Consider the following 26,251-nt stretch of genomic DNA (forward strand, 5'->3'; position numbering starts at 1 on the left):
TTTTCACTAGTAGTATCCACCAAGCAAGCAATAATTTTTTTTTAAGAAATTTTATTTTTGTACAAATATTTTTAAATTATATATGACTCCTAATAAAATAGATTGCACTCTAATTTAATGGGATTAATTAATACTATAATAACTTAAGATATGAAAAAAAATTAAATAAAAAGTTTGTTTGGTAAACGAAAAATAATTTGTTAGAAGGAAATTTTTCCTGTATAAAATATTTTACAAAAAAATTTAATATTTTTTATTATTGGCATAAACTTTCAAAAATATTTTCTATTATTTGAATCATATTGTGAAAAATATTTTCTATCATCATGATGGAATTATTTGATCATTAAAATGATAAATAAGAATTGATTATAAAACAATAGTGCAATTTGATTTTCACATTAAAATTAAGAATGAAAATAAAAATAAAAATAAAAAATCAATAATTATATTTTCAAAACATTTAACCACATACTAGAATGAAAATACAATCTAATTTTTTTAAAAAAAAATTATTTTATTTTTTTACCATAACACTATAAAAATATCAATATTTATAAAACATTCAAAACTTATATTCATAAATTTGTATTCATTAAATGACGATCATTGAAATATTTTTTATTATAATTATTAGTAAGATTTATTAAAATTTATAAATAAAAATATTAATTACATTAAATGATTTAATTAAACATATTTTTTATTTTAACAGTATTAAATAATTTAAATATTAATATTTAAAGTTAATTTTTAAAAAAAGTTAAATATTAATATTTTTAATTTTTTTAATATCTTAAGTTAAATATTACAAATTTATTCTAAATATAAAACATTTTAGGAATGAATAGGAAAAATACTTGTTGACTATCTAAAATATCTTATGTCCTTTAGAAGTATAATAAGTATAAATCCTAAAAATGTTTTTCAAGTATAAGTCTTGAAAACATTCTTGAAAACATTTTTCAAAAAATGTTTTACGTCAAAACAAAAAAAAATTATCTCTATATTTTCAAAATTTTTATAGATCGAACACTTCCTTATATTATATTCTTATTCTTCCGAGGCTTATGGAAGTCTTGTTTATAACTTTATGGCCGAACATGTCTTTTTTATTTAAAGGTTTTTTTTTTCAAAAAATCTTTTTATTCAAGTTAATCATATGAACGTATGGATAATCTTCTTTTACTTTATTTTCATTTCATCCAGCCATATTCATGTTAAATATCTTAAAATTCTTAATGAATATCTTTATTTTTTATCAAACACATGCATCTTAGGTTCTTATGGGGTGGTAATTACAAACATAACACAATTTTTTTCTTTTTATTAAAAAAAGAGAAAAACAATTAAAGATAAAAGAAAAAAATAGCACATTTTTCCTTTTAAATGTATAAGTCCCGAGAAAGAAAAGAAAATTTAATCTAAAAAAATAAAAAAAAATCCTCAATCTTAACCAAAAATAAAAATTTAATATCAATTGATATTTTTTATTTACGTGATATGTAATATAATTGAATGATTCAATCACATGACAATTGATGTTATAAAATACGAAATCAAACAAATCATAACTATTACTTCTATCATCTATCATCAATCATAGATCAATGTCAAAATCACCAAATTAAAAACTTTGTTTTTACTTTTCTCATTACTTTCTTTTTTTATTGAAATAATTTTCCTAATTTTTTTCTCTAAATTTTAAATCTTAAATATAAAGTTTGTTTTCAACATTTGATGAAAATTAATAGGTGAAAGTGCGAAGGAAATAGAGTGGAAAGGATTTGCAACAAAAAAATCCCTTCGACTATTAGATGTAGGTATTGTTTTTTACGGAAAAAAAGAAAAAAAAAGATTTTTAAGCAAACTAAACCAATCAGGAGGTAGAAGGAGGTGTAAAAAATCAAAAAAATAAGATTTTTTTTGGGATAAAATATATTTATTTTTTAAATTTTGATTAAAATTATACATAAATCTATTAATTTTAAAAATAGATATTTTATTTAAAAAAAAATTTGTTACACATATAGGTTCAATCGCTAGTCACTCGTTAATGTTTCTATCAGTTGAATGACATAATAATATTATAAAAATAATTTTACATTTTATTAATTTTAAAAATTATTAATATATAATTTTATTAATTTTTTATTAATTAAACAAAAACAGCTCTCCAATAAGCATCTCCAAGAGTGAGATAAGTGGTTAGCCAGCTGAGAGAAAAAAAAAAGACAATAGAAAAAAAATAAAGTATTTTAGGTATTTTATATTTAGATAAAAAAAGAAATAATATTTTAGATATTTTATATTTAACATTAATTTTTAAAATAGATACTTTATTTTAAATTAATAAATTTTTATATAATTTTGATTTAAATTTAAAAAATTAGAGATATTTTAACTTTTTTTTTTTTGATTTGGTCAAAGACAAAGACAGATGACGCAAATGACAAGCAATGATAGCAACTGAATTTTGAATAGATCCGAGAAGGTGAGATTAGAGAGAGAAAGATAAAGAAGATATTGCAAAAGTTTATCTAATCTTCTTAGAACAAAGTAGTTTGAGTAGTTATAAAAGAAAGAAAGAGAAAATATTAGGCAACTGTAATATAATCACATGAATAAAAAATATTAATTCATATTAAAATTAATTATTAATTTTGTATTAAAATTAAAAATTTATTTAAATACGAATAAAAATTAAAAACTCATTTAAATATAACCAAATATAAAAGATTTAATTGAAAAATATCATAATTTTATACATTTTTTACCATTTAAGCCAATATTAATTTCCATCAAGTCTTGAATCATATGCTCCCAATAAACGTGATGCAATACCCTAAGGAGATTTTAGTAACTTTTGGTATGAGGTTAGTGAAAGTATATTTTTTATAATTAATGTAATTAATTAAATGTAATGTCAGATTGTAATATAATCACATTATAATTAATGAGTGTAATATTATTACATTAAAAAATTAAAATAATCAAATTATATTGTGTCACATATCAAAATTTAAACCAATCTCGTATGATTTTAAATTTTAAAAATAAAACTTTAAATAATCATAATAAAAAAAATCTTTGTGTTTATAGGCTGATGGCTCTCTTTATTAGATAAGATAAACTTACAAAATAGAGATAAGATAAAATATTTAATTTGAAGAGATAATAATTAAAATTAAATCTAAATTTCAGACTAATCTAATAAATCACAAAATTCAAATCAAATTATATTACTAGGCTTGTTGTTTAGCTTATCTAAACTGCCTCATTTACTTGGGGGCTGCTTGTTAGGTTGCTAGATCTCCTTGAACTGTCTGTTTTGCTAGGGTTGTTAACTGTTGGACTAATTGATCTGGTCTGTATGAATTAGTTTAAACTCTTGGGTCATGACACATTACATTAGGTAATATTATTAAAGATATTTTTATCAATTGGATTGAGGGTTTAGTGAGTACAATTGCATATGATATCACATTTTTGGCCGTAATTTTGTTTGTTTTCTTTTGTTTCTAAAAATCACTTGTCAGCTTTTTTTATCAAATTTATTTTAATTCTTAGATCATTGAATTGACATGAATTTTTTGCAAGGCGTGCTAATTTTATTATTCAATGAAATTTGTTTTTACTTGCATAATTATACTGGATCTGAACTTAAAAAAGATAAGATGCTCTCTAAAAGGAATTTAGTTAAAAATGATAGTTGCATTCGATCTGAACTAAAAAGAATAAAATAAAATGTTCTCTAAATTTAGTTGAATAAAATAAAATGCTGTCTAATTAATTATAGAGTTCCTTTATCCATTAGTTACCATATAAAATGGAAAAATTAAAATAACAAGAATAGAGAAAACCAAAAAGGAAAATAAAATAACAAAAAACAGATCATAGGAACAAAACCGACCCGAGTGACTCACTCAAGACTCAAGGGGCAGAACTTGGATCGTAGCTGGTTCGGCGATGGAAGCAAAGCCCCGGCCGAACCCGCCACCATTTCCTTCATACCCCTCACCTCTACCTATTCGATTGACCCTTCTCGTCTTCCTGCCCTGAAATTGTGAAATTCCCCCCCTAACACCAGGCTCTGCCATTTCCACCACTTCTTTAACAATGCCCAAATTCCATATCCACTTCAGAAACTCCCTCCCGGACCAACAACCTCTCCTTCCATTTCCCTCTAATTCAAATTTTCTTGTCCCTGGCGGTTTATTCATCGAGCCCAGCGTTCCCTCTGGCTTCCTTGACTTCATTTCCCCTTTTAAAGATCCCTCCGGTTCCAAAAGAACGGTTTCTTTTGCGCGGAGGCAAAAGCGGGAAGCCGTTACGGTTAAGGATTTGTTTTTTTTATCCGTTAGCCTGAGTAACGATGGGCTTGTTTCAGAAACCAAGGAGTTTCTGTTACAGAACGGAGTACAAAAGAAGAGCAATGGGGAAGTAGCGGTAGTTAAACAGAAAGTTAGGGTAACGCGACGTGGGGCTGTCAACACTACCAAGCATTTGTGGGCTGGAGCTATCGCAGCCATGGTTTCCAGGTATCAGTAATTAATTTTCACTGTAATTTAGGAACGTGCCTTTCCTATTTGGCTAGAGACCTATCCATTATTTTGTTTTCACTCTAATTATTGTTTTAAAATGATATAGAACATTTGTTGCTCCGCTAGAGAGATTGAAGCTGGAATATATAGTTCGTGGTGAACAGAGGAAAATATTTGAACTTGTTAAGAAGATTGCTGTGACGCAAGGATTACTTGGATTTTGGAAAGGGAACTTAATTAACATTCTTCGCACGGCTCCATTTAAAGCTGTGAATTTTTGTGCTTACGATACCTATAGGAAGCAATTGCTTAGATTGTCTGGAAATGAGGAAACCACAAATTCTGAGAGGTTTGTTGCTGGTGCTGCAGCTGGCATGACTGCTACCGTACTCTGCTTACCGCTTGACACTGTATGTGGAATTTGCAACATGAAGTTTCCTTCCTGTTTTCATTATTCTATCTTTAATTTGAGCCTGCATTTGGGCATCACTCTTGGAGGCATGCTAAGTATATGCACTGCTGTATTGTACATTTTGGGGCAACCATCATAACTAGCTTATGGTTAATTGTTAATACTATGTGTTATTAAAGGTTTGTCAAAGTTATGAGGAACCAATTACATGTTGTAAATTAAGGTTAGCATCTGGTCTCTTATTATAAGTATGGTTGTGGACCAAACATGGTGATAATCTTGTTTACCAGTATTTAGTGCTTTTCTGCTCTTACCAAGTAGTATCTATTTAATGCAAAATGCTTTGTAGAGGATTCCCCTTTATTGTCACTGCAATGTCACGACTAGCATGACTAAATATGCATATTTTGAGACATCCAATGTAATATCTTTTGACCAATCAAGGTGAAGGATAGTGGTTTCAGGGAGTCTAGTATTATAAATTATGATGATGCCACATGGAATCAAAATTTTTTTTTTTTTTGAGATTTTTATAAAATAAGGTGGTGTGATTCTAGCTTGAGGGTTTAATGGCTCAAAGGGATATTTAAAATGTATGATATCCGAAGTAAAATGAAATATGATAAGCTCCTCTACTGAGGGTTGTTGTTTCGACCTTTCATCTGTAAATGCTTTTGTCAAATGCTAGGCTCATTTACGATTTGCTACATTTTGAGAAGACCTGCTTTTTACAACTATGAATAATTGCATTTTTGTTTCTGTCCCAATAATCATCAACTCTTAAAGCAATTTTTTTTCTGCTATGTTTTATTCTGTTCTGAACTTTGTAGATTTATTAAAGAGCACTTAATGTGCAACTTACAAGTGTTTTCAGTGCGTTCATGATATCAGTAGGTGCACACCAGTTATTGATTAATTCTTCTTTCCCCCTTCTTCTTCTATGAGGATAGTTATTGACTACTTGCTTATTGTTGTCTTGTACAGATCCGAACCAAGATAGTGGCACCAGGTGGAGAAGCCTTGGGTGGTGTTATTGGTGCTTTTCGCCACATGATCCAAACTGAAGGATTCTTTTCTCTCTACAAAGGTCTAGTGCCCTCTATTGTAAGCATGGCACCTTCAGCTGCAGTGTTCTATGGTGTGTATGATATGTTGAAATCAGCTTATCTGCATTCACCAGAAGGTAGGAAAAGAATTCAGAACATGAGTCAGCTGGGGCAGGAACTGAATGCTTTGGATCAGTTAGAGTTGGGACCAGTCAGGACCTTACTATACGGGGCTATTGCTGGTGCTTGCGCTGAAGTTGCTACTTACCCGTTTGAAGTTGTGAGAAGACAGTTGCAATTACAAGTCCAGGCAAGCAGAATGGATGCATTGGCAACTGGTGTGAGGATTATTGAGCAAGGAGGAGTTCCAGCACTCTATGCAGGGCTAATTCCGAGCTTGCTACAAGTAAGTGGATCAAGCGTTTAATAAAATCCCCAGGAATTGTTTTGCAAAAACTTATGTTAATTATACGCTCTTCACAAATGCAGACATGGGGTTAAACAATCAAGATGACAGCAGAACATGAGAGTTCATCTCACAATTTTCTTTCTGTTCTGTCCTGAAGTTAGAGGATATCATCTTGATTATTTTCCACATTATATATATAGTTTCTAACATTGATTAGCTAAGTGTTTAAATGGGATATCTTACTTGTTTTGCCTCCACTTTTTGTGGCTCATATGCTTTTCACCACTGTGCAATATCATGTTTGATATCATCTTTTGGGATTGATCATGGTCTTTTTATTGAGCTTGCTATCAAATATGACATTTTTACTAGGTTGAGTTCCTCATGACACAAATTTGAAGTGTTCTTCTGGAATCATATTCTGCTTAGTAATATAATCCCAAAATGTATTTGATTTTCAAAGGAAATTGTGTAATCTTGCCTTCTTTTTCTTTTTTAAAATTCCCCCTTTAAATATGATATTTTTCATCTTCAGGTCCTTCCTTCTGCTGCAATAAGTTATTTCGTGTACGAGTTTATGAAGATTGTTCTCAAAGTGAATTGAAGAGGGACAATGGATACTCTCAGGAAAAGAACTGGTAGGATGTTGTACAGTGACTATAAGATGAGCACAGCACAGAGATTCAGAGGAAGATTTAGTCATTAATCATTTAAACTTAACAGTTACCATCAATGTTCTCCACATATTTTGTACCTGAAAAGAAAGAACTGGAAATTTTATTGACATCTTAACTTCTTTTCTTGATAATAGATCCACCATTGAATTGCTGCCTGAATTTTGACCTTCGTTGTTTAGGAGCTTGATTTTATTACTGATATAATGTAGTGGTTTTCATTTTCAATTCTATCATGTTTGCTAGCACATGCTTGAGATCAGGCCCTTGGTGATGCATTGAAGTATTTGCTAGGGTCCTGGGGTGGATGTATAGTATAATAACAGCTTTTGATGATGTCATTTTCGAATGACACACATGCTTTGAAATGATTTGAAACATTTGATAAGAAGGATTCTAAATATGCGTCATCATTTTTGGGCTGAAAGTCTGAAAGATGGCTGATGGTGAAAGTAGTGAAATGTGCTTGTTTTAAATCCAAATAACCTTCTCTACTTTAAAAATGGGAAAAAGAAACTGTAAAAGTAGTGAAAGTAGCCTATTTTGGCACTCCCCATCTTTGTACAAAATTTTGCTTCTGCCTATGGAATTAGCAGGTATACCCAAATGCTTTGGTTTTGCATGTATTTTGGCACAATCAGTTATCAGTCAATGCAAAATATACGTTTGGGATTTTGAAGAAGACTTATATTTGTTCATAAAACAGCCCTAGGTTCCCAATTTTATATTTTATATGATTTTCCCATCCATCTTTGTCCAAAGAATGCTAATCACATGTGGTGACCAGTGTGCGTGGCCTTATCCCTTAAAAAAGCCGAACAGCAATGCTCATAAAACATACCCCAGTTAGTTTTTGGACTGGAGTTGTGTATGTGAACAGCGGAGCTCAGCGGTAAGATGAATATGGACGTTAAGATAGTGTTTGTGAATGGTTTCATTAGATTCACTTGACTTTATTCTTTACCCCCTCTTGTGGTAATTCACTCTTAACGCCAGTGGACTTTTCAGTGCCAAATATCTGAAAATCTGAATTCCATTAGCTGGAGGGTTCATAGGAAATTAACTAGCAGATTGCATTGAAACGAATTATTTACCAGTATTACAGCAATTTTTGACAAATCTCATCATGAAACTTGAATCCTGCATGTTTGAGATCTCTCAACATATTCATTATCAAGAAGCTTCGTTTCCAGCTAGGAGATTTCAGGAAGCTTAGCAGCTATGAGATAAGCTTGAATAATGGGCGTTGCATTCAATTTTCTTGTTACTCTCAGTGTTAGCTTACAGCAGAATTCAGAGCCTTGATGGACCACGAGCAAGTTGCTTTGAAATTAAGTTAGAACATGGCTCGCTCTGTCTGCCAATCGCAAGTTGAACACGTGATCATCTAGCCGTTCCCCTTTCATTACATTCAATATCAAGATCACCGAATATTGAAATGGTAACAATTAAAGCTCCATTTTTTTAAAAAAAATGTTTTTACCCTTTTTGGTAACTTTCTATCCTAAAGTACAAAATGAAAGGTTCTCAAATATTGACATTCCTTCGAAATTCACAGTCAAAGCGCAAAAAGAGCATAACATAACAGGCAACGTTTAGCCTTAGGTGATTATACTCTTCCAGATACAAAATGCCCCAGACGAAATACCAAACAAAGAAAGTGCCCCTAACCAATAATGTTGTGAGGAACGACGTGTCATAAGTTAGCAAAAGCATTCTGTCAACGGAGAAGGGCGAAGGGCGAAAGGTGTTGTGGAAATTGCCCAAGAAACAATAAAAATAAAATCTAAAAAAATCAAGTAAATAGAAAAATATAAGAATTTACATGGTTCGGCCTATTACCTACGTCCACGGAGTGAAACTATTCTTATATTATTAAAAAATTAAAATACAATAAATTGACCTCTATGACTTCTCAAACCAACTCAAGATTCCTTGCACACTCTTTCTCGATAACCTCTCAATAACACTCACCCAAACCACTCTACCTCCACCTAAAGCAAAAGACAGAGTTACAAAGTGTTACATCTCTAAAGCTCTCAAAGTACTATTTGTAATTCTAAAGCCTAAAGATATACTTTTATAATATAAAAGTATAAAATAAAATATAATTAGGACTCTATATGAAATAATAAGTTTAAAGCTATACAATTACTTAATGTTGTACATAAACTAAAATTCTAATCAAATAAGATATAAAATTCTAATACTTAAAACTCAAAAAAGGATGAACTAACCTACCGTGTTCATTAAAGAATTTGCTATAATCAATTCGGCCATTTTTGACAATTAAAGGTTTTGGACTTCAAAGCATGGAGCCAAACCGCCAAAACTTATATCAGACACGTGTCGGTCAATCGAGGGTACTTTGATAAACGCAAAAAGCAGGAAAGTTAAATTCCGTCTCACTTTGAAAATTCGTTTCCTAATTTCCCACCAACAACACCGGCTCCTAAATCAATCAATCAATCACCTCCTGATTCTTCTTCAGAAAAACTTAGTGATCTCCGCGCCGCAAAAACCCTAGTTCACCACCATGTCGCCGTCCGGAGACGGAGCCATCAACGGTGGTTGCAGATGCTCCTGTGTCTCCGGCGAAAATGGTGGTTTGCACTATGGCCCCGAGGATTATTGTATCCCCAGATCTCACGACGAGACTTGCACGCATTGCGCTAGATCCAAACCTTCGTTATGTTCTTCCTCTACGCTTGGTTTCGATTCGATACTGTTAACGGACTCGGAGAAGTTACGGAGAATTGTTGTCGCTTCAGCTAAAGGCTTCTCAATTGGAGCGGGCATTAAAGGTGGCTTAGCACTTTTCTCGATTCTTGCTCGCCTGCGGCGCAAAAAATCAAGGTATACTAAAATTTGATTTTTTTTTTTTATAATTTGCTGTGAGAATAATAAATTAATAATTTCTTGATTTAGGAAAGCTGAGGCGTTTACTGACAAGGAAGCAATTTCTATGGCGATTAAGGAGACACTTAGATACGGTCTTTTTCTTGGAACTTTCGCTGGTACATTTGTTTCAGTAGATGAGATTATTGGTGCTCTTGGAGGACATAACAGGCAATGCTCTTAATCCTAATTTTCAAATCTTTAGTTGAAATGGAAGTTTTAATGAACTTATGTTTTTATGGAGTGTTAAATTGTTGAATCAGGACTGCGAAATGGAGGGCATTAGTAGCCGGACTGGTTGCAGGGCCTTCCATGCTTCTTACCGGGCCTAACACGCAGCATACGAGTTTGGCCATATACATACTCATGAGAGCTGCTGTATTGGCATCACGCTGTGGGATAAAGAGTAAACGGTTTGGGAAGCTTTGTAAACCTCTCACTTGGAAGCATGGTGACATTTTCCTTATGTGTCTCTCGTCTTCGCAAATCTTGTATGTTTCTTCTTTTAAATTCTCTTGGTTATTGGATTCGTTTTGTTGTTTTATACTGTTAAGTTTTAGTGCAATGGTTCTCATTGAATTATGGTAATTTTCAGTTGCACTTGAAGCATGTAACTTTTTTGGAAGTTACCACCTAGACTAGGTGACTGAGCCTTCTCGATTAAGGGCCCAGTCTATCAAGTTAAGTTATCAATCTCGAACAATTTCCCTTCAGGAAGATTTAAGAAAAAAAAAGTGTGATACGATAACATTTTGGATGCATTTTGAAATATATCAGGCTATATATGAAATGAGTGAAAGTCTAATCAGCATATCAAGGGACTCTATTGTTCTTTTCCTTTTTTTTTTTTTTTTCTTTTTTAACTATAATTCAACCTGTTAAAGCTGGCAATCAAAATTCAAATGTTTGGCTGCTGCCTGCTCATCTGTATACTTAAAAGTTTATTAAATCTTAGGCTTGATAGCAGGATCTTTGATTCTTAAATCTAACTAGTGGTCAAAGCCTAACTACGTCATATCATATGTGAAAAGAAAGTTAGGAAAATATTTGCTTGAACTAGAAGTAAGTGGTCATTATACAGTTTAGGGCAATATTTGAGAAGGGCTGGACGACATTGTGTAGCTTTACAAATTTTACACATAATGGCATCCAAAAACACAGCCTGGGGAACATTTCACTAATTTTTTTCTAAGGAGTCGATTAATGCACTTTTATTTATTTTTTTGGACCTAACTTTTAAGTGGAAACATTTTTATTTCAGGTCTTCATACATATTGAAGCAAGATAGCTTGCCCCCATCATATAGGTCCTTTCTCAATAAACATGGCGGAAAGGATATTGTCATCCTACAAGGTGTAAAAGAGATTGCAAGTGGCCTTCCATTCACTGATTTGGAAGCAATAGAGAAACTTTACAAGGCAACAGGAGTAGATGTAAAATTAGATCCAAACATGAAAATCCCCTGTTCGGTATGATCCTTGTTACCCCCTTAGTGTTATTTTACCGGGTAGTATTAATCTATATACCTTATTCATAGTATGCAGTCCTTCTATACTTGTCTTTCTTTCTTCCTTTGGAACAAAGAACTACCAGCATGGCATTTTCCCCCTACTCGGTGTCCAGTATATGAGACTTCAACATTGTGCTTTATTTAGGATTATCTCTTGAGTAAGATCATTAAGATGGGCGCTTCTTTTCATACAGGGTAGCATTTTTATGGCAATGAATGTCATCTTGAAGATAAACTTAGATGCTTGTTGAATAGAATTGTTTGCAAGAATTTGAGAAAGCTCAGTAAGAAGGGCTTGGTTAGGAAAATTAATCTGAAGTGACATTGAGCTTTTCATTTTTCTCATTCTTTTCAAAACTCATAAAGCTCATTCTTATGGGCTAAAAACTCTCTGTCATGCTGCTTTATGAGAAATTACAAAAAGAAAATCTGAAAAGAGTAGGAGAGAGTGTGAAGTTCATTTCAGTTGCTCTGGTTATCAGCCTGATACTGCATTCCAACTGTCAGAATTTTAGAACTAATTTAGTGCTTTTCTTCATCATTTTGGAATTATGTGCTGATTCATACATGAAAGTGCATAGTGAAGGTGTTTTTGACAGCTTAAAAACCATCTACTTAACCTCTGAAGCATTTCATTACCCAAAACTTTGAATGCACTTGGTCATTCTTTGCAGTCTCTGTAAGCCTTGCGATAAGATCTCATTTGCAATCCACAATTCAACATTTTCTTCCAACAATATTAGTTATTTGGTTGTAAATAGTTGAAATTGCAGTAGTTTAACTACTGTGTTAGGTTTTATTGTTCTCCTTTGCAATAAGAACTTAGAGTGCTAACATTTAGCAACATGCATGATTTCTGAAATACAATAGATTCTCTTGCATGAATCATTTATTTTTTATCGGTTTAAAGTACTCAGATGTTTATAGAAAATTCAGCATAGACTTTGATTCAAGCACTCAAGCCACTATTGCTTAAAGTTTACTGACAAAAGTATATTGTTACTTTTGAGAATTGTTCTTAAATCCTCAAGCTATTTGCAGATGATACATGGGAATAAATCATGTGGCGAACATGTTGTTTCCTTTCTTATTGAAGCATATAAAAGGGCATTACCTGTATATCTTCCGGTTTATTTGATTCCTGCATTGATAGTTCATCGTCAAGGCCTCTTAAAAAGGTAATGCAATTAGACTATTTTCTCTTTTTTGAAGACTGGTTAATTGAAATTTAGTGAATTTTTTCACCTAAGTAGCGTTTGGTATGAGGGAAGTGGGAGCACATTCCTTGCAATGTGCTCAATTAAATTACATTGCAGTGTTTGTTTTACAACAAACCACTGCAACGTAGGATTACAATGCAATCATATTATAGCCAAGGGATGTAATGTGATTGTAGTCCAAAATCAATGCAATCACATTACATTGCACTTTGCAATATTCTTAAAGATATTTTTACCCTTCAACTTTATTACCTTGTTAAAAACATTTTGTAACGTTATGATTAAAATAAAAAATATTAAAATAAAATATAAAATATACGAATCAGAAATTAAAATAAAATAAAATATAAGAAATTAAAATTTATATAATATAAGGAAAAGAAATTAAAATAAAACATATAATTTAAAAAATTATATTAAAAAAATAAAAATACAATATATAAGATTATAATAAGAAATAAAATAAAATATATGACATTAAAAATATATTTAAGAGATAATATTATATAAAAATTAACAATAAAAAATATAAGTATGTTAAATATGCTTTTTGATAAATAAGGGTAATTTTGAAATTTAACATTACATTTCTAGCAAAGTACTTATAAATCAAACATTGCAATGTTATCTTCCTTGTATTTTAATAATTATTTTGCTTGTATACCAAACACTGTAATGTTATTTTCTCTGCAATCACATTACTTGCAATCACATTATTTGCAATCACATTACTAATAATCACATTGCATTATAAAGTATCAAACGCCACCTTAGAGTTTGGCTACTTATTGTTATTATTATTTTAAAAAAGAAATTGTTTACTTAATATGTTCTAGATTTTTAGATTATTTTTCCTACTTCGGGCCCTTTATGGTTACTAGAGTAGGTAAATGCCCCTATACAAGTTGATGAGTGATTGAGCTTGTTGCTGTACATGGATGCTATAGGTTTTTGGCATGCTTGCCAAATGTTTGCTTCATATATTTTTAGGTGAACAAAGAATTATACGCCCACTTTGGCTTTGAGTACCTCATAATATTTGAGCATCAGAGAACACCTTCCAGTTACTTGTTCCATTTCTTTCTCTAGTACAACTCAACATGTGTTAGTCTTTTGGTTTATTTCTGTGCGCCCCACCATCCCCCCCTTTCCTCCTCTCTTTTCCAGCAATAATTGAGATCAGTGTTGGTTCTCTTCACTTGCCAGATGCTCCCTGTAATCATTATTGTCTGACATAGTTCTTTTTGACCTTAATGCAGGCCTTACACAATATTAGGGAAGGGTCTTGTTGGTACTGCCAGATCAAGCTTATTTTTATCTGTCTATTGCACATCTGCTTGGTTAGTGTTCTATTATTCTACTGTTTCATTGTATTCATAACATTGTCTGTTTGTTCTCCAAGATTAGTAATTCCTAATGCATTTCAACTTTAATTTATAGCTCCCCCTTTTTCAGTTTTCCTTTCTTGATAAGTAATTGTCATTGAGATTTGCTGTTGTGGTTAAAGTAATTAAAACATTAGTTATTGTTGGTCAAAATTGCAGAGGATCTATATCCTATAGTCTATGCTTAAGGGTGTGATATGTCATTTCATCCGACCTTTCCTTCTTTTTCCCTTTTTTGTTACTTTTGTTATACTTAAGAAGATCAATATCTCATACTGGTCAACAATCTTTTATTTGATGAGCAATCATATTTTCATATATTCACATGCCATGAGAATTGTTGGTTCTATGCTTGTAAAGAGTTCGTAGCTTCATTAGTGGTTCTATGCTTCTATTGTGGCAGTCCACTTTGAATGCCTTTTTCTTTTTGTTCCAAAGCCTACTTTGATTGTCAGGACATGAGAATTGTTGGTTGTGACCAGGATAGTCAAAGTGTATCATGATTTCCTGTGAAAGACTTATAAGAAAAACAGAGGGTCAAAATCTTCATGAAATTGTCAGTTTATGACGATATTGAACTAACTTTGGAATCTGGGGATACTCCAAATTGCAACTTCTGCATCACTGTGTGTGGTCATAATTTTAGCAATTTGGTATAGTTTTATGAACATCAATTCCTAATATAATTAAAATGTGGTTCTCAAAATTCAAAACATTGAGGAATGTTCTTCTATAAGCTAATTTTGGTAGTTGGAAGGAAATAAGCATAACTATGAAAATTTGTACTGGCTTTGCCACTTGCGTGCAGTATCTGGTGATGTCAAATGTCAAGTTGTGAAAGTTTGTGGTGCCATGAACATGGTTGAAAGGCATTAAGAATTACTGACTTTATGTGCTAAAGTAGGCTTTGAATAGGATAATAGGTTTGCCTAATATATTTAATGTGAAACTAAATTGGCATGGTTATTGGTTTAGGAAGATGTTTTATAGTTCAATAGAAAATGAGGGACTGATATATATTGGATGAGACACCTAGCTGAGAAAGGTTACAATGTCATTAAACAAAACAAGAATGGTAAGATGTGTATATGCATATAGTGAGATGCTTTATTTATCTCTCCCATACTGTATTTTACCAAACCATGAGCTATATCAAGCAGGAGAGTCAACATATGTATACACATTAAATAACTGTATGGGGTTCTTCATAAGGGGTAAGATGAGTTATTGCATAATTTGCTTTTCTTTTTTTTCTTATGATGCTTTCCACTTTGCATAAAGTTAATCACAAATCCAACTTGTACATATTGCTAATATTGACCTTTGTCATTGAGCTAACCACCACTAATTTTTCAACAGGATGTGGACTTGCATGCTGTTTAGGATTTTCAGAAAATGTACCATACCAATGGTAGCAATGGGAACGGTAAAGGACTCTTACCAATTTATCATGTGAGTTGTAGGCCAAGGTTTTTTTTTCATTTTTCTTTCTAATGTAGGATGTGTTATTGGACAGTTTCCAACGGGTCTGGCCTTGGCTATTGAGAAGAAAAGTAGGCGGATTGAGATATCACTCTACTGCCTTGCACGAGCCATAGAGAGTTTCTTTACATGCATGGCTGATGTTGGGTATTTGCCACGGTCAAAGAATCTGAAGAGAGCTGATGTGGTCATTTTTAGCTTGTCAACCGCTATCATAATGCATTGTTATGCACAGGAGAGGGACGTGTTCCGCTCAAAGTACCTAAATGTGCTTGATTGGGTCTTTGGTGTGCCTCCTCCCCCGTGTGAAACCCCTCGCTGCAAAAACAGTTGAGCAGATTGCAGCGATTTGGGGTTGAGACGACTTTAGAGCTGAGCATCCTCTTCTCATGAATGATGAATTGTATTTGTTTGCACCAACAGGGCTGGGAGCACCGAGGTGCTTGTAGCAAATAGCAACGCAGGTAGTAAATTATATCCTGCTGAGTTATCTATTCTAGTGTTGATACCCTGTTGAGTAATTTTTGACAGTAAAAAAGGTGAAAACAAGATTTTATCTGAGTAGGTTCCGTCATATTCATGATTCGTTTATCAGCGAAAGCTTTCATGGGTTTCAAGTTTGAGATGTCAAGGTAATCGCTATTTAATTTCAATTTCATCGAAGGCTCAGGTTCTGAAGTTTACATGCTTACGTCCAAAACAACGGGCGTACATCTATCATTAATGATTCCCGATACTAGTTCTTCACAAGCTTCTTTCCAGCCAGCGCCCGTCATTCTAATGTCATTAGGAAGTGGAATTTTCTATTTAATTTCCTGCTTTGCCTATTACTTCTGCATTTAGGAAAGGATAAATAAAATGTTTGCTTCTCCTTGGAAAAGATAGGATAATAAACGTAAAAATGTGAGATCAAAGTAATTAATATTACTCTCAAAAGGCAGAAGTTATGCTTTAAAGTTTAGAATAAACTTAGTAAATAATTTCTGTCTGGCGTTCAATTTTCATTTTCCAACAATTTCCAACCTCTACAAATTCATCTGAAAAAGACATGGGAGCGATAACAAATTTTTTTAACAGCTTCTAACCTCATTGCTAGTAGTCATCAATCATGGATAGAACGCTCATTTTTTCGAATCAATCTTCAATCCTATAGTTAAACAAACAACACATTATCCCCAAAGAAAGACTAAACAGAGAAACAAAGAAAAGAAAAGAAAAATAAAAACCCTAAGGAAAACCCCCACATGGGCAGTAGGCAGCCGTATCGGGAACCATTTCTCAAACCTCATCCTCATGTAGAAGCATGTTAGGAATTCCCTTGTTAACCGGAAACTTTCTGCCCGTCTCGGGGCAAACAAGGGCACCTTCCTCAAGATGAAGCTCCAAGAGTGCATGATGGAACTTTCTCAAGAACTCCAGGTCCGATTCTAACACCGACGGCTCAGGTGCCTCCTCGGGAAGCTCGACGTAGCCCATGACTCTCGAAGCGTCGAAAAACGCTTTCCAATCGATCTTCGGAAATATGTTCATGAGGAAATCGTGGTTGATCTCGACTTGCTTCTCCACCACTTTCTCCACTTCGATCCTAAGAGGGAAGCCGTTAGTTACCCCCTTGATGTTTGACGACAACATGTTGTGAGTTAGCAACCTCATCTCGTTCCTTTATTTTCTGTCTTTCTCTTTCGCTTCTGTCTTTCGGCTTCTGTGCCCAATAGAGTGGCTTCTGTGTTAAATAGAGTAGCAGGCTGGTTGATGCTTGGCTTGTTTGTAGGGGTTTCGTGGAAGGACGAATATGTCCTCGTCTAACTGTTAAAATTTTGGGTTCAATATGGTAGTTTAAGACGTTCGGTGCTGTTAACACAAGCCCTAGATCTTAAATCCGGCCTAGGTCGAAGGTGGTCTTATAGTCAATACCAGCCCAACTTTAGAAACTAAGCCTAGCCCATAGTACACCAATTTTTTTTTGTTGACTAATTTTTTAATATTAATAAAAATATAAAAATATTAAAAATATGTTTGATTCTCAAAATAAAATAGAGTAAGAATGAAATAACTATTCTTTGAGAATAAGCTCGGCCTAAGTCGAAGGTGATGTTATAGTCAATACCAACTCAACTTTCGTAGAATTATATAAAGAGAAAGGAATAACCATTTCGCAAGAACGTAATAAAAAAAATAATTATTATGTAATTTAATTTATGATTTATAAAAATGAAATAGGATATAAGTTGTTATAATAACTTATTTTAATATTTAATTGATAAGAATGGTTTTAGGAATAATCAAGTAATAAGTGATAAATGACAAAAAAAATCATATTCTTATTATATTTAATTATTTTATTTTAAAATTTTTATTTTTAATTTTAAAATATTAATACTTTATTATAAAAAATTTAATTTTTTATAATTAAAATTTTAATTTAATTTTATAAAATAAAGTATTAATTTTTAGCTTTTTTTTTCATAATAGTATTTTCATTTTTTTTTCTTGCAACCAAAGATTTGGCTGGTATAATGGAGCATCGATCTAACACTCCCTGTGGCTGGATCTAACAGCTAAAACACCAAATTGATGCTTTTCTCGATTGAATCTAATTAGGGAGCACTAGATTAACACTTTCTAGAGTCGAATATGGTGAGAGAACACCAATCAATGTTTCTCGTAATCGGCATGGTGCCACTGTCACCCTCTTTAGAGAGAAGAAAAGAGTTAGAAGATGGATAAAGAGAGAAAATATGAAAATTGAAGAAAATTTATATTATGATGTAATTTTTAAATTTATTTAAAGGTAATTTTATCTAACAAAATTTTTATTTATTCTCTATTTTTGAAATAATTGTTATCAAATTTTTTTAAATAATTATTCAAATTTCTTTAAGAATAATTATTCCGATAAATCACAATTCTCATGAAGCAAACAATTGGTTAAAAAGATTTTAAAAATTAAGGGAATGGTTGTGCCATTTCCCAAACAAGCACGCTTTAAAAAAAGATATAATTGTGAATAGTGAAAGTAGTGTGATGATCATATAATTATTGATAATATTTTAAATATAAGGTTGTGTTGCATACAAGTCTAACTAGTTTCTGCCGTTGACTAACCTGTCAAAATGGGCCTAACTCATTGGATTGGTTCATTTTCTATTAAATATGGGATGTGTTGGATTGAAAAATTTTGACCCATATTTGAACCGGGCCTAAATGGGCCAGCCCACCATATCAGTGGGCTGATGTGGGTTGGGGCAGGGTCAGCCCTATGGGTCAGAAAAAAATAATTTTAATTAATTTAATAATTTTATATATTTAATTATGTAAAATTAGTAATTTAGTTACTAATAATATTTTTTATTAATAATATTATTTATTTTATATATTTCAATGTCTTTAATCTTCACTTGTCAAATTAAAAATTTTAATTTAGATTAAAACTTATTATCTCTTTTTCTTTTATGGTAATGAATATTAGATGATAAATTGATAATAATTCAAACCTTGAGACATCATTGCTGTCTAAATAAGATTTAAATATTTTACTTGAGAATGAAGATTGAAGAGGATATAAATGAGCCTTTGAAATTTTTATTATTTGGTTATATACTTATGTTTATGAGATAGTAGTTTGTGTTAAAGATTTAAACTTTATTATGTAATTTATTTATTTATTTATATTTGGTATAATTTGTTTATTTGTAACATGTTTTATTATTTAATTTATGAATTAAATCATAGAATAATTTTAGTAATAAAAAATTTATCAGGTAGAATTATAAAAATTAATTTTTTTTTAAAAAATAAAAATAAACTGAGTCAACTCAACCCATAGACTAACAAGGGGTGAACTGAATTGAGATTTTGATGATCTATATAAAAAATGAACTGACAAGACCTAACTTATATTTTTTCAATCCACAAGGGTTGGGGCCAGGCTGGACCGAACCAGCCCATATTGACAATTCTACCGTTGACATTGACATCCTGCCCGTCCAAACAATTACTACTTATAATTATCGTTCAGACATTTATATTTAATACGATGAGATCATATTTGTTTCTAGTAGCTTTACAAAAATTGCTTTCAATAAAAGAAATCCCAAATGACTATAAAGAATCGAAAAATACTTGGTCACTACATGAATGGCACATTTCCTTCACCAAAAAATGGAAAAATAGTTTCTATGATGGCGAGAATAATTGAGCCATATATATCTTCAGCAGTCGCAAATTGTACATATATTATCGCAAATTGTACATATATTATGAACCCCTAGAAACAACTCCTAAAGGCGCAGATTCAACAATCCAAAAGAATTTTGATCAAACACTGATCACCCCAAAACTCAGTTGGAAAAATAGGGTCATCTGGCAGAGTTCCTTGATAATTAACTTGATATGAAAGTCCACCACTTGTACAGACCAAAGCTGTAAATTGTGGTGTAAATGATCACTCTCATGGGGTAGATCCTACACCTGCAGCACAGAAAACCAACTTTATGAAAAACCTACCCTCTCCTAAAGCACTGATAAATGGTAAATTCCAACTCCATTATTTGCTCCAAAGTCGGACCAAGATGTCGTTATTTGGGAGGTCCAGACTCCAGAGACAGGTGAGGGTACTGAACGAAACCAGTTCAGCTTTGCACAATATGCCAAAACCCCATGAACAAGCCTGAGACGTGCTTTGAATATAGATCATACATTTATGAAACCAGTACAGTACACACTGTAGGATTGATGATTAATACATGAAATCCAGTCAAACACCAGCAAAAATTAGGTCAGTCTACCGCCCAGCCTTGAAGTGATTACAACCTTACGCCAACCGATTCGATTAAGGAGTTTATAATCCTCCAACCAACCCCAATTAACAGTACTTGAGCTAAATGGAAATGGAATAAGGGTTTATTTGGGAAATCAGGATTTCATGTTTGAAAAGGCAAAAATAAGAAGTTTAATATTTTGATGGTAAAATTCTAAATTTGTTTTAAAACATAGGGGTAAAATTATAAAATTTTGAAACAAAACAAAGGGAATTATATATTCCTGAAACTTTGGGGGTGGGAGCCCCTACTAACCCCCTCCCTCGGCTTCTGATTTGGGGTGTCATGGTAAATTAATGATCATAGGAAGAAAAAAGAAATTCATCATAGTGATTTTAAGTGCTAATAATAGTACCCTAATTAAACTACCGCTTTATTAACTCAATTGCCATGTGAAACTAAACCTAAACAGAACCTACAGTACAACAACGTTTCATCATCCACCTGGTTTTTCTATTCTTTCCGAAACCAGAGCGGTGCTTTCGTTAGGAAAAGTAAAACATCTTATAGCCTATATATGCAAAACAGGGGAGGAAGAAGAAAATTGAAAACACTAAACTCGTATCTATGAGGGAATAACAAGAAGAAAAGAAACGAGATATTGATTATTGACCTTTTTATTAACCCAGATCTTCTTCGAGCATGAAGAGCAGCTCTTTCTTCAGCAGTAATCGGATAACACCACCGAGAAAAATCACGATCGAAGAAATCCCAGTCAGGCAAAAGTATCCCAGCAATCCCAACCATCCCAAACGCATAAGTTATCATCATTTTCTTCAAAGACAACGTGCGTACCCCAACTAAGACTATGATCACCGCCAGCCACACTATCGCTGACCTTAAAGCCACATCGTTCGCCATTTTAAATCGGAAGAAAACAACAGATGACAGCTACCTGTACCTTACAGCTTAAAGCCTAAAGATGCTGAAGAGGAGGAAGCAGAAAGAGTATGGAGATGTGAATGGGCGGCACTGAATTAAAAATGAGGAAGAAAGAGTTCTATTTGGGTGTTTTACGGAAATTAATGTCCAGTCGCCAGGAAACTAAACTGCTTTTAATGCCCTATCGTCTCAACGGTTCCTTTGCTTCTTTAAATGTTTGTTGATCATTTAATTTGGCTCTTTTGATGGAGTGTTTCTGAAAATTTCTCCAACTCTAACGTGGCACGTGTGTTGGCGAGAAAGATCATACCCATAAAAATAAAATACAAACATTTTGAACTAAAATATCCTTATTTATTTTCAAAACTTACAAATTTAAACTTATAAAATTAATATTTTTAATTTAAAATTAAAATATTTTTAATATTCTCATATTTTAATTATAATTCATTTAAATTATAAATAAAATATTAATATTTTAAAATATTAAGTGAAATTTAAATTAAAAAATAAAAAATACAAATAGAGAAAAAATAAATCTTATTATAATAAAAAGGTTACGTTATTAATTATATATTATAAAATATTTTGCATTAAAAAATTATTAATATTTAAAAAATACAATAAAAAATAATCATAATAACATTTAAATTTTAAATAAAACAATAGTATTTTATAATATTAATGATTAAATTATAAATAAAATATTAATACCTAAATAATCAACTATTAATATTTAAAAGATAAGTGATTAATATTATAAATAAAATATAAATTATTAATATTTAAAAAATAAAAATAAAAGATAAATACTCATAATAACATTTAAATTATAAATTAAATATTATTATTTTTAATATTAATGATTAAATTATAAATAAAATATTAATATTTAAATGATCAATTTTTAATATTTTAAATAAATAATTATAATAACATTTAAATTATAAATAAAATATTAATATTTTATAATGTTAATGATTAAATTATAAATGAAATATGAATATTTTTAAAAATAAAATAAATAATCATATATATAATAAAAAATATTTTTATCTTTTTATTTTTTATTTTAAAATTATTATTATCAATTAAATACTGTAATAAATTATAATAATTATTCTTACCTTATTTTAGTTATCATATTAAATTATATAATAATTATTATATTTTATTTTTATCTATTTCGTGAATCAAACTTAATATTAAAAGAACCGACTTCTGACCCATGTTTTCCATTGTCAAAACCCAAAATGCCGGCTTCTTGTAAGACACTGGCTGCAACATATAAATGTTGTCGTTCCACCCAGACCCTCCTACGGGTCAATGGTTCAACCCGGCTAGCCATTTGGGTTCTGGATTGACGCTGTTCAAAAAAAGGCTGAGCTGGACTGGACTAGGCTCCCTTCAAAAGAGAATTTATGAAAAGAAAGAAATAAGATGGCAAATCCAAAGTGTCATTGAGGCGGATCACAGGCCTCACTATGTCCACTAGGATTTTTTGCAGACGGAGAAGTTGGGCTTTAGCCCACTTACTGAAACCTGGCCAACCTGCAAGAATCACCCGTTACCTCTGTTTCAGCCTAATCAACACGAAAGAAAAAAGAATATATAAATAGATAAAGAAAAACATAGGTGAGAGGAGCTTGTTAATACTCCTTAAGAAATAAAATGGGATTATCAAAATTGAAATATTTGCAGCACGTTTCCGAGAAACTAGTTGATAATTTATCAGAATGGGACTTGGGGCATTGATTTTATAAAGAAGGGAAGATTTGGTTCATAGATTCTCCAGGATTATATCTAATGCCATTTCTTTTTATTAAGATTATGCAAGTGATCTCTTCCAAGGTTGAATCATTAGTTTCAATAACCAAAAACCAAAAAAAAAAAAAGGAAAATAAATTTTGATACTTCGCCACATCTTTTATTGCTAAGTATGCTATGATTTAGTTTAATCCTTCAAAATTGATAGAAAATTGACATATACGAGCTGACATGTGGTGGCTATTTTGTTAGATGCCTCAATAAAATACCTAAGTGGGAAGAGATGACCAGGCAATTTTGTTTGTTCTCTGCAGTTTCTTTTCTTTGTTGCTTGATGTTGCAGATTTAATTGAGAGGAACTTGGATTTTGGAAAGAAACACTCAGGTTCATGACTATTGATTACAAATGGTACATCGAAATCGATACATTGTTGCCCTTGAAAAATTATCATGATTAAGCCAATATAAACATGCTATTGCTTAGTTGCTTATATGATAAATGAAGATTAGGTTAACCACTGCAGAAGAAAATATTCACTGAGATACTTTGGAATATATATATATTTCTATTTTCAAGTGTTTGGTAATGTAAAATAATTTAATCTCATCATCCAAGTAAATTACAACCCGTTCTAGCTAGTTATTGACTTCAACTTGAGCTAGAAAGTTGACTTTTTTTCGCCTTTACCCAGTTGACTTTGAGAAGCAATTTTTCAATGGATTTCATGTCTTATTGTTCAATTGATTATTGAATCATGAAGAAATTTCATTAAAGTGTTCTATTTTTATAGGAATATTGAATCATGTATATATGCACTATTTTTTCTTGTGCCACAAATTTAATAGGAATATGTAGATATGCATGTTTAACAAAAATATTACTGCATCATCATGTGGTCATGTTGAGGGGACTCCACTATGTTTATCCACTTTATACTACTACACCTCTTAGGTGAATTCACTTTTGGAGCTGGTGATAGAAAAAGCAGACATGTTAATTTGTTCAATCATTCCATGACTCAAAGAGCCGGAACATCACTCTTAGGTTAGATCATTGAGGATCTTGTAAGGCGATTGCAGCCGGCTTCTTCACAAAACGATGAAGGATGAATTCGACCAAGGATTAGCATTAGAATACTATTATACTTCACTATGAATCACTTGTACTATAAACACTGCAACATACATCCCACAATCAGTTTAACTTCAAATTTGTTGAACTTCAGATTGGACTGGTAACCAGTCAGATTGTTCCATAAATGAGTGATGTTGAGTGAATTGTTCGATATTAATTGGTTCTATTAACTATCTATTTCACTCTTCCATCACAAAAAATAAATAAATAAATCTCTTTCACTCTCCCTTCCTAGCCTGAGCTCTGTTTCTGAAGTCAATACCAGCAGGAGTCAAGATGTAAGAGACAGAAAGCGCATGGCTGAAGCTCCAAGCTACTAGCATCAACTACTTAGAACGTTTTTAATTATAGTTAAGCATAAAATAAACCAACTGGCTTCACATGATATACAATTTCCATGACATTTTCATAACATATTTAAAATTCCTTATAGTTTGGTTTGCACTAGTTGGGCAAAAGTTGACAGTATCGGCTTGTCTCATATGAATGAAGGAGACTGCAACTTATTATATACATCTCCAGTGAAAATCTTAGAAATCTTGATTACCAAATTCGTTTTGCCCTCATTCTATGGAGAACAAGAACTAAATATATGAGCCAGAATGTTATTATGTTCTATAATACTTACTGTGGTGACAAAGCACTGATCATCGCTTCATAATTGATCACAATGCAAAAATTAGGATATACTGAAATCTGTATACTTCTCCTCAAACTTCTTCCTAGAATGTTGTTAGGATTTTGGATTGTATACAATGGTGGAGGTGGCACCTGTCTGGTCAGAAGTATTCTTGTTGAGTAACATTCACGTGGGTCAGGTGTGTAATAAATTGTTTTATTGTATTCTGCGGGCTCCAATTTAGTTACCTGTTTTAATGTTGTTTATTCCAAGTCTTACCAGACGTTCGGAGTTGATTTCTCCCTTGTTTAGCTGCAAGGAAATTCAAAGTTAGCTAAGTTATATTTTAGTATGTAAATATCACTTGGAAATACTGACAACTTGATAGTATTATAATTTTCAGGCGTAGGAGCAGAGTCTAACTAACCCCTCATAAATGTATACTAAAAATTAATTTTCATTTTTCTTTTACAGAGAAGAAGTAACATTATATTGTGCATATACACAATGAATTAGGTTAGCTTCTGGAAGAACCAAAGTCATTAGGTTTATGATTAAATTATAAATGGATACAGAGACCCTGGAGAACAGGGCTGATCCCACAGGCTAACTTAAAGTCAACTAGATTTCTTGCTATTTCTTCTATCTATTCCATGGTCATGATTAGGTTATCCATTAGGGACTTAAGGACAAGTTTTCTGAAATGGGTTTCCAACTGTTCCTATATACTTTCTCAATTCCTAGAGACAAGCTTAATCGATAAGCCATCCTTATAAGCATTTTAATGTGGATTACAGGGAGGGTAATGTGGCTTTAAGAATTTGGAAGAAATTACAGAGAGAGAGGAAGAGAAAACAGAAACTGTCAACTGTATATATATTCAGGGACTGAATTCAACTATAATGAGGAAAACTTTTACTTACAAATAAAAAGGAGCAGATCTTTAGCCTGATGTGTCGGCATTCAGATATTGAGATCATGAACGTGGCTATTAAGGCCAAACATGTTGATGGACACGACGTCAGGTTTTAGATGCATTGGTTGGAAACCTGCTGAAGCAAGCAAATCAGTTTGTTTAGCTGACACTTGAAAACGTCGTAGATCATACAAATAAAAAGCTGAAAATTTTAAAAGCTTTGATTTTATATGACATCACAGCTTTGTTTATTCAAATCACACTCTGGTCCACCCGACAAGGAACCTTGGTTGAAGGACCAAATTCTCTATTACTATTCTCTGTGTATGAAAAAGTCTGAATGTTTTACTAACTAATTTGAAGGAGAGACGAGCAAATGGTGCAGTTCCTCTTTTGCAGTGTAAGGTTTTGTGTAGAAAGGAAAATTTATATAGCCACAAATGGTCTCTATCACTCTTGTAGCTGTTGGCAATTGACATTGACACTAACTGCATTGACGAATAAAAGAAGAGTTTAGGTTTGAAAGAGCTTA

General features: G+C 31.9%; 4 protein-coding genes across 4 annotated transcripts; 2 read left to right on the plus strand and 2 right to left on the minus strand.

Moving 5' to 3' along the window:
- Positions 1-3,869: 3,869 nt before the first annotated feature.
- LOC110416680 (putative mitochondrial adenine nucleotide transporter BTL3) lies at positions 3,870-7,247 on the plus strand. Its single transcript, XM_021428722.1, has 4 exons — positions 3,870-4,541; positions 4,651-4,954; positions 5,941-6,408; positions 6,947-7,247. The coding sequence occupies exons 1-4, from the start codon at positions 4,120-4,122 to the stop codon at positions 7,013-7,015; spliced, it is 1,263 nt and encodes a 420-aa protein (XP_021284397.1). The 5' UTR covers positions 3,870-4,119; the 3' UTR covers positions 7,016-7,247.
- Positions 7,248-9,495: 2,248 nt separating this feature from the next.
- Positions 9,496-16,238, plus strand: LOC110417289 (uncharacterized). Its single transcript, XM_021429550.2, has 8 exons — positions 9,496-9,941; positions 10,014-10,154; positions 10,247-10,474; positions 11,245-11,452; positions 12,535-12,671; positions 13,973-14,053; positions 15,458-15,524; positions 15,615-16,238. The coding sequence occupies exons 1-8, from the start codon at positions 9,622-9,624 to the stop codon at positions 15,912-15,914; spliced, it is 1,482 nt and encodes a 493-aa protein (XP_021285225.1). The 5' UTR covers positions 9,496-9,621; the 3' UTR covers positions 15,915-16,238.
- A 311-nt stretch (positions 16,239-16,549) lies between these two features.
- On the minus strand, positions 16,550-17,299 carry LOC110417040 (multifunctional methyltransferase subunit TRM112 homolog A-like). Its single transcript, XM_021429220.1, has one exon. It carries the CDS (start codon positions 17,231-17,233, stop codon positions 16,859-16,861), a length of 375 nt encoding a protein of 124 aa, XP_021284895.1. The 5' UTR covers positions 17,234-17,299; the 3' UTR covers positions 16,550-16,858.
- Positions 17,300-19,593: 2,294 nt separating this feature from the next.
- Positions 19,594-21,502, minus strand: LOC110417020 (peptidase). The gene is made up of 2 exons (XM_021429181.2): positions 21,014-21,502; positions 19,594-20,050 (listed from the first exon to the last, which is right to left on the minus strand). The coding sequence occupies exons 1-2, from the start codon at positions 21,259-21,261 to the stop codon at positions 19,963-19,965; spliced, it is 336 nt and encodes a 111-aa protein (XP_021284856.1). The 5' UTR covers positions 21,262-21,502; the 3' UTR covers positions 19,594-19,962.
- Positions 21,503-26,251: the final 4,749 nt, after the last annotated feature.

This window comes from Theobroma umbraticum, unplaced genomic scaffold (assembly GCF_002168275.2).
Source record: "Theobroma umbraticum cultivar Fairchild unplaced genomic scaffold, ASM216827v3 scaffold_51.0, whole genome shotgun sequence".
Taxonomy (NCBI): domain Eukaryota; kingdom Viridiplantae; phylum Streptophyta; class Magnoliopsida; order Malvales; family Malvaceae; genus Theobroma; species Theobroma umbraticum.

Coding starts and splice junctions, on each gene's coding strand:
- LOC110416680 (XM_021428722.1), top strand. CDS start 4,120: ATGCCCAAATTCCATATCCACTTCAGAAACTCCCTCCCGGACCAACAA. Junction 4,542..4,650: donor ATCGCAGCCATGGTTTCCAG/GTATCAGTAATT, acceptor AAAATGATATAG/AACATTTGTTGCTCCGCTAG. Junction 6,409..6,946: donor TAATTCCGAGCTTGCTACAA/GTAAGTGGATCA, acceptor TTTCATCTTCAG/GTCCTTCCTTCTGCTGCAAT.
- LOC110417289 (XM_021429550.2), top strand. CDS start 9,622: ATGTCGCCGTCCGGAGACGGAGCCATCAACGGTGGTTGCAGATGCTCC. Junction 14,054..15,457: donor GTCTATTGCACATCTGCTTG/GTTAGTGTTCTA, acceptor ATTTTTCAACAG/GATGTGGACTTGCATGCTGT. Junction 15,525..15,614: donor CAATGGTAGCAATGGGAACG/GTAAAGGACTCT, acceptor GTTATTGGACAG/TTTCCAACGGGTCTGGCCTT.
- LOC110417040 (XM_021429220.1), bottom strand. CDS start 17,233: ATGAGGTTGCTAACTCACAACATGTTGTCGTCAAACATCAAGGGGGTA.
- LOC110417020 (XM_021429181.2), bottom strand. CDS start 21,261: ATGGCGAACGATGTGGCTTTAAGGTCAGCGATAGTGTGGCTGGCGGTG. Junction 20,051..21,013: donor AGATCTGGGTTAATAAAAAG/GTCAATAATCAA, acceptor TCTGTGCTGCAG/GTGTAGGATCTACCCCATGA.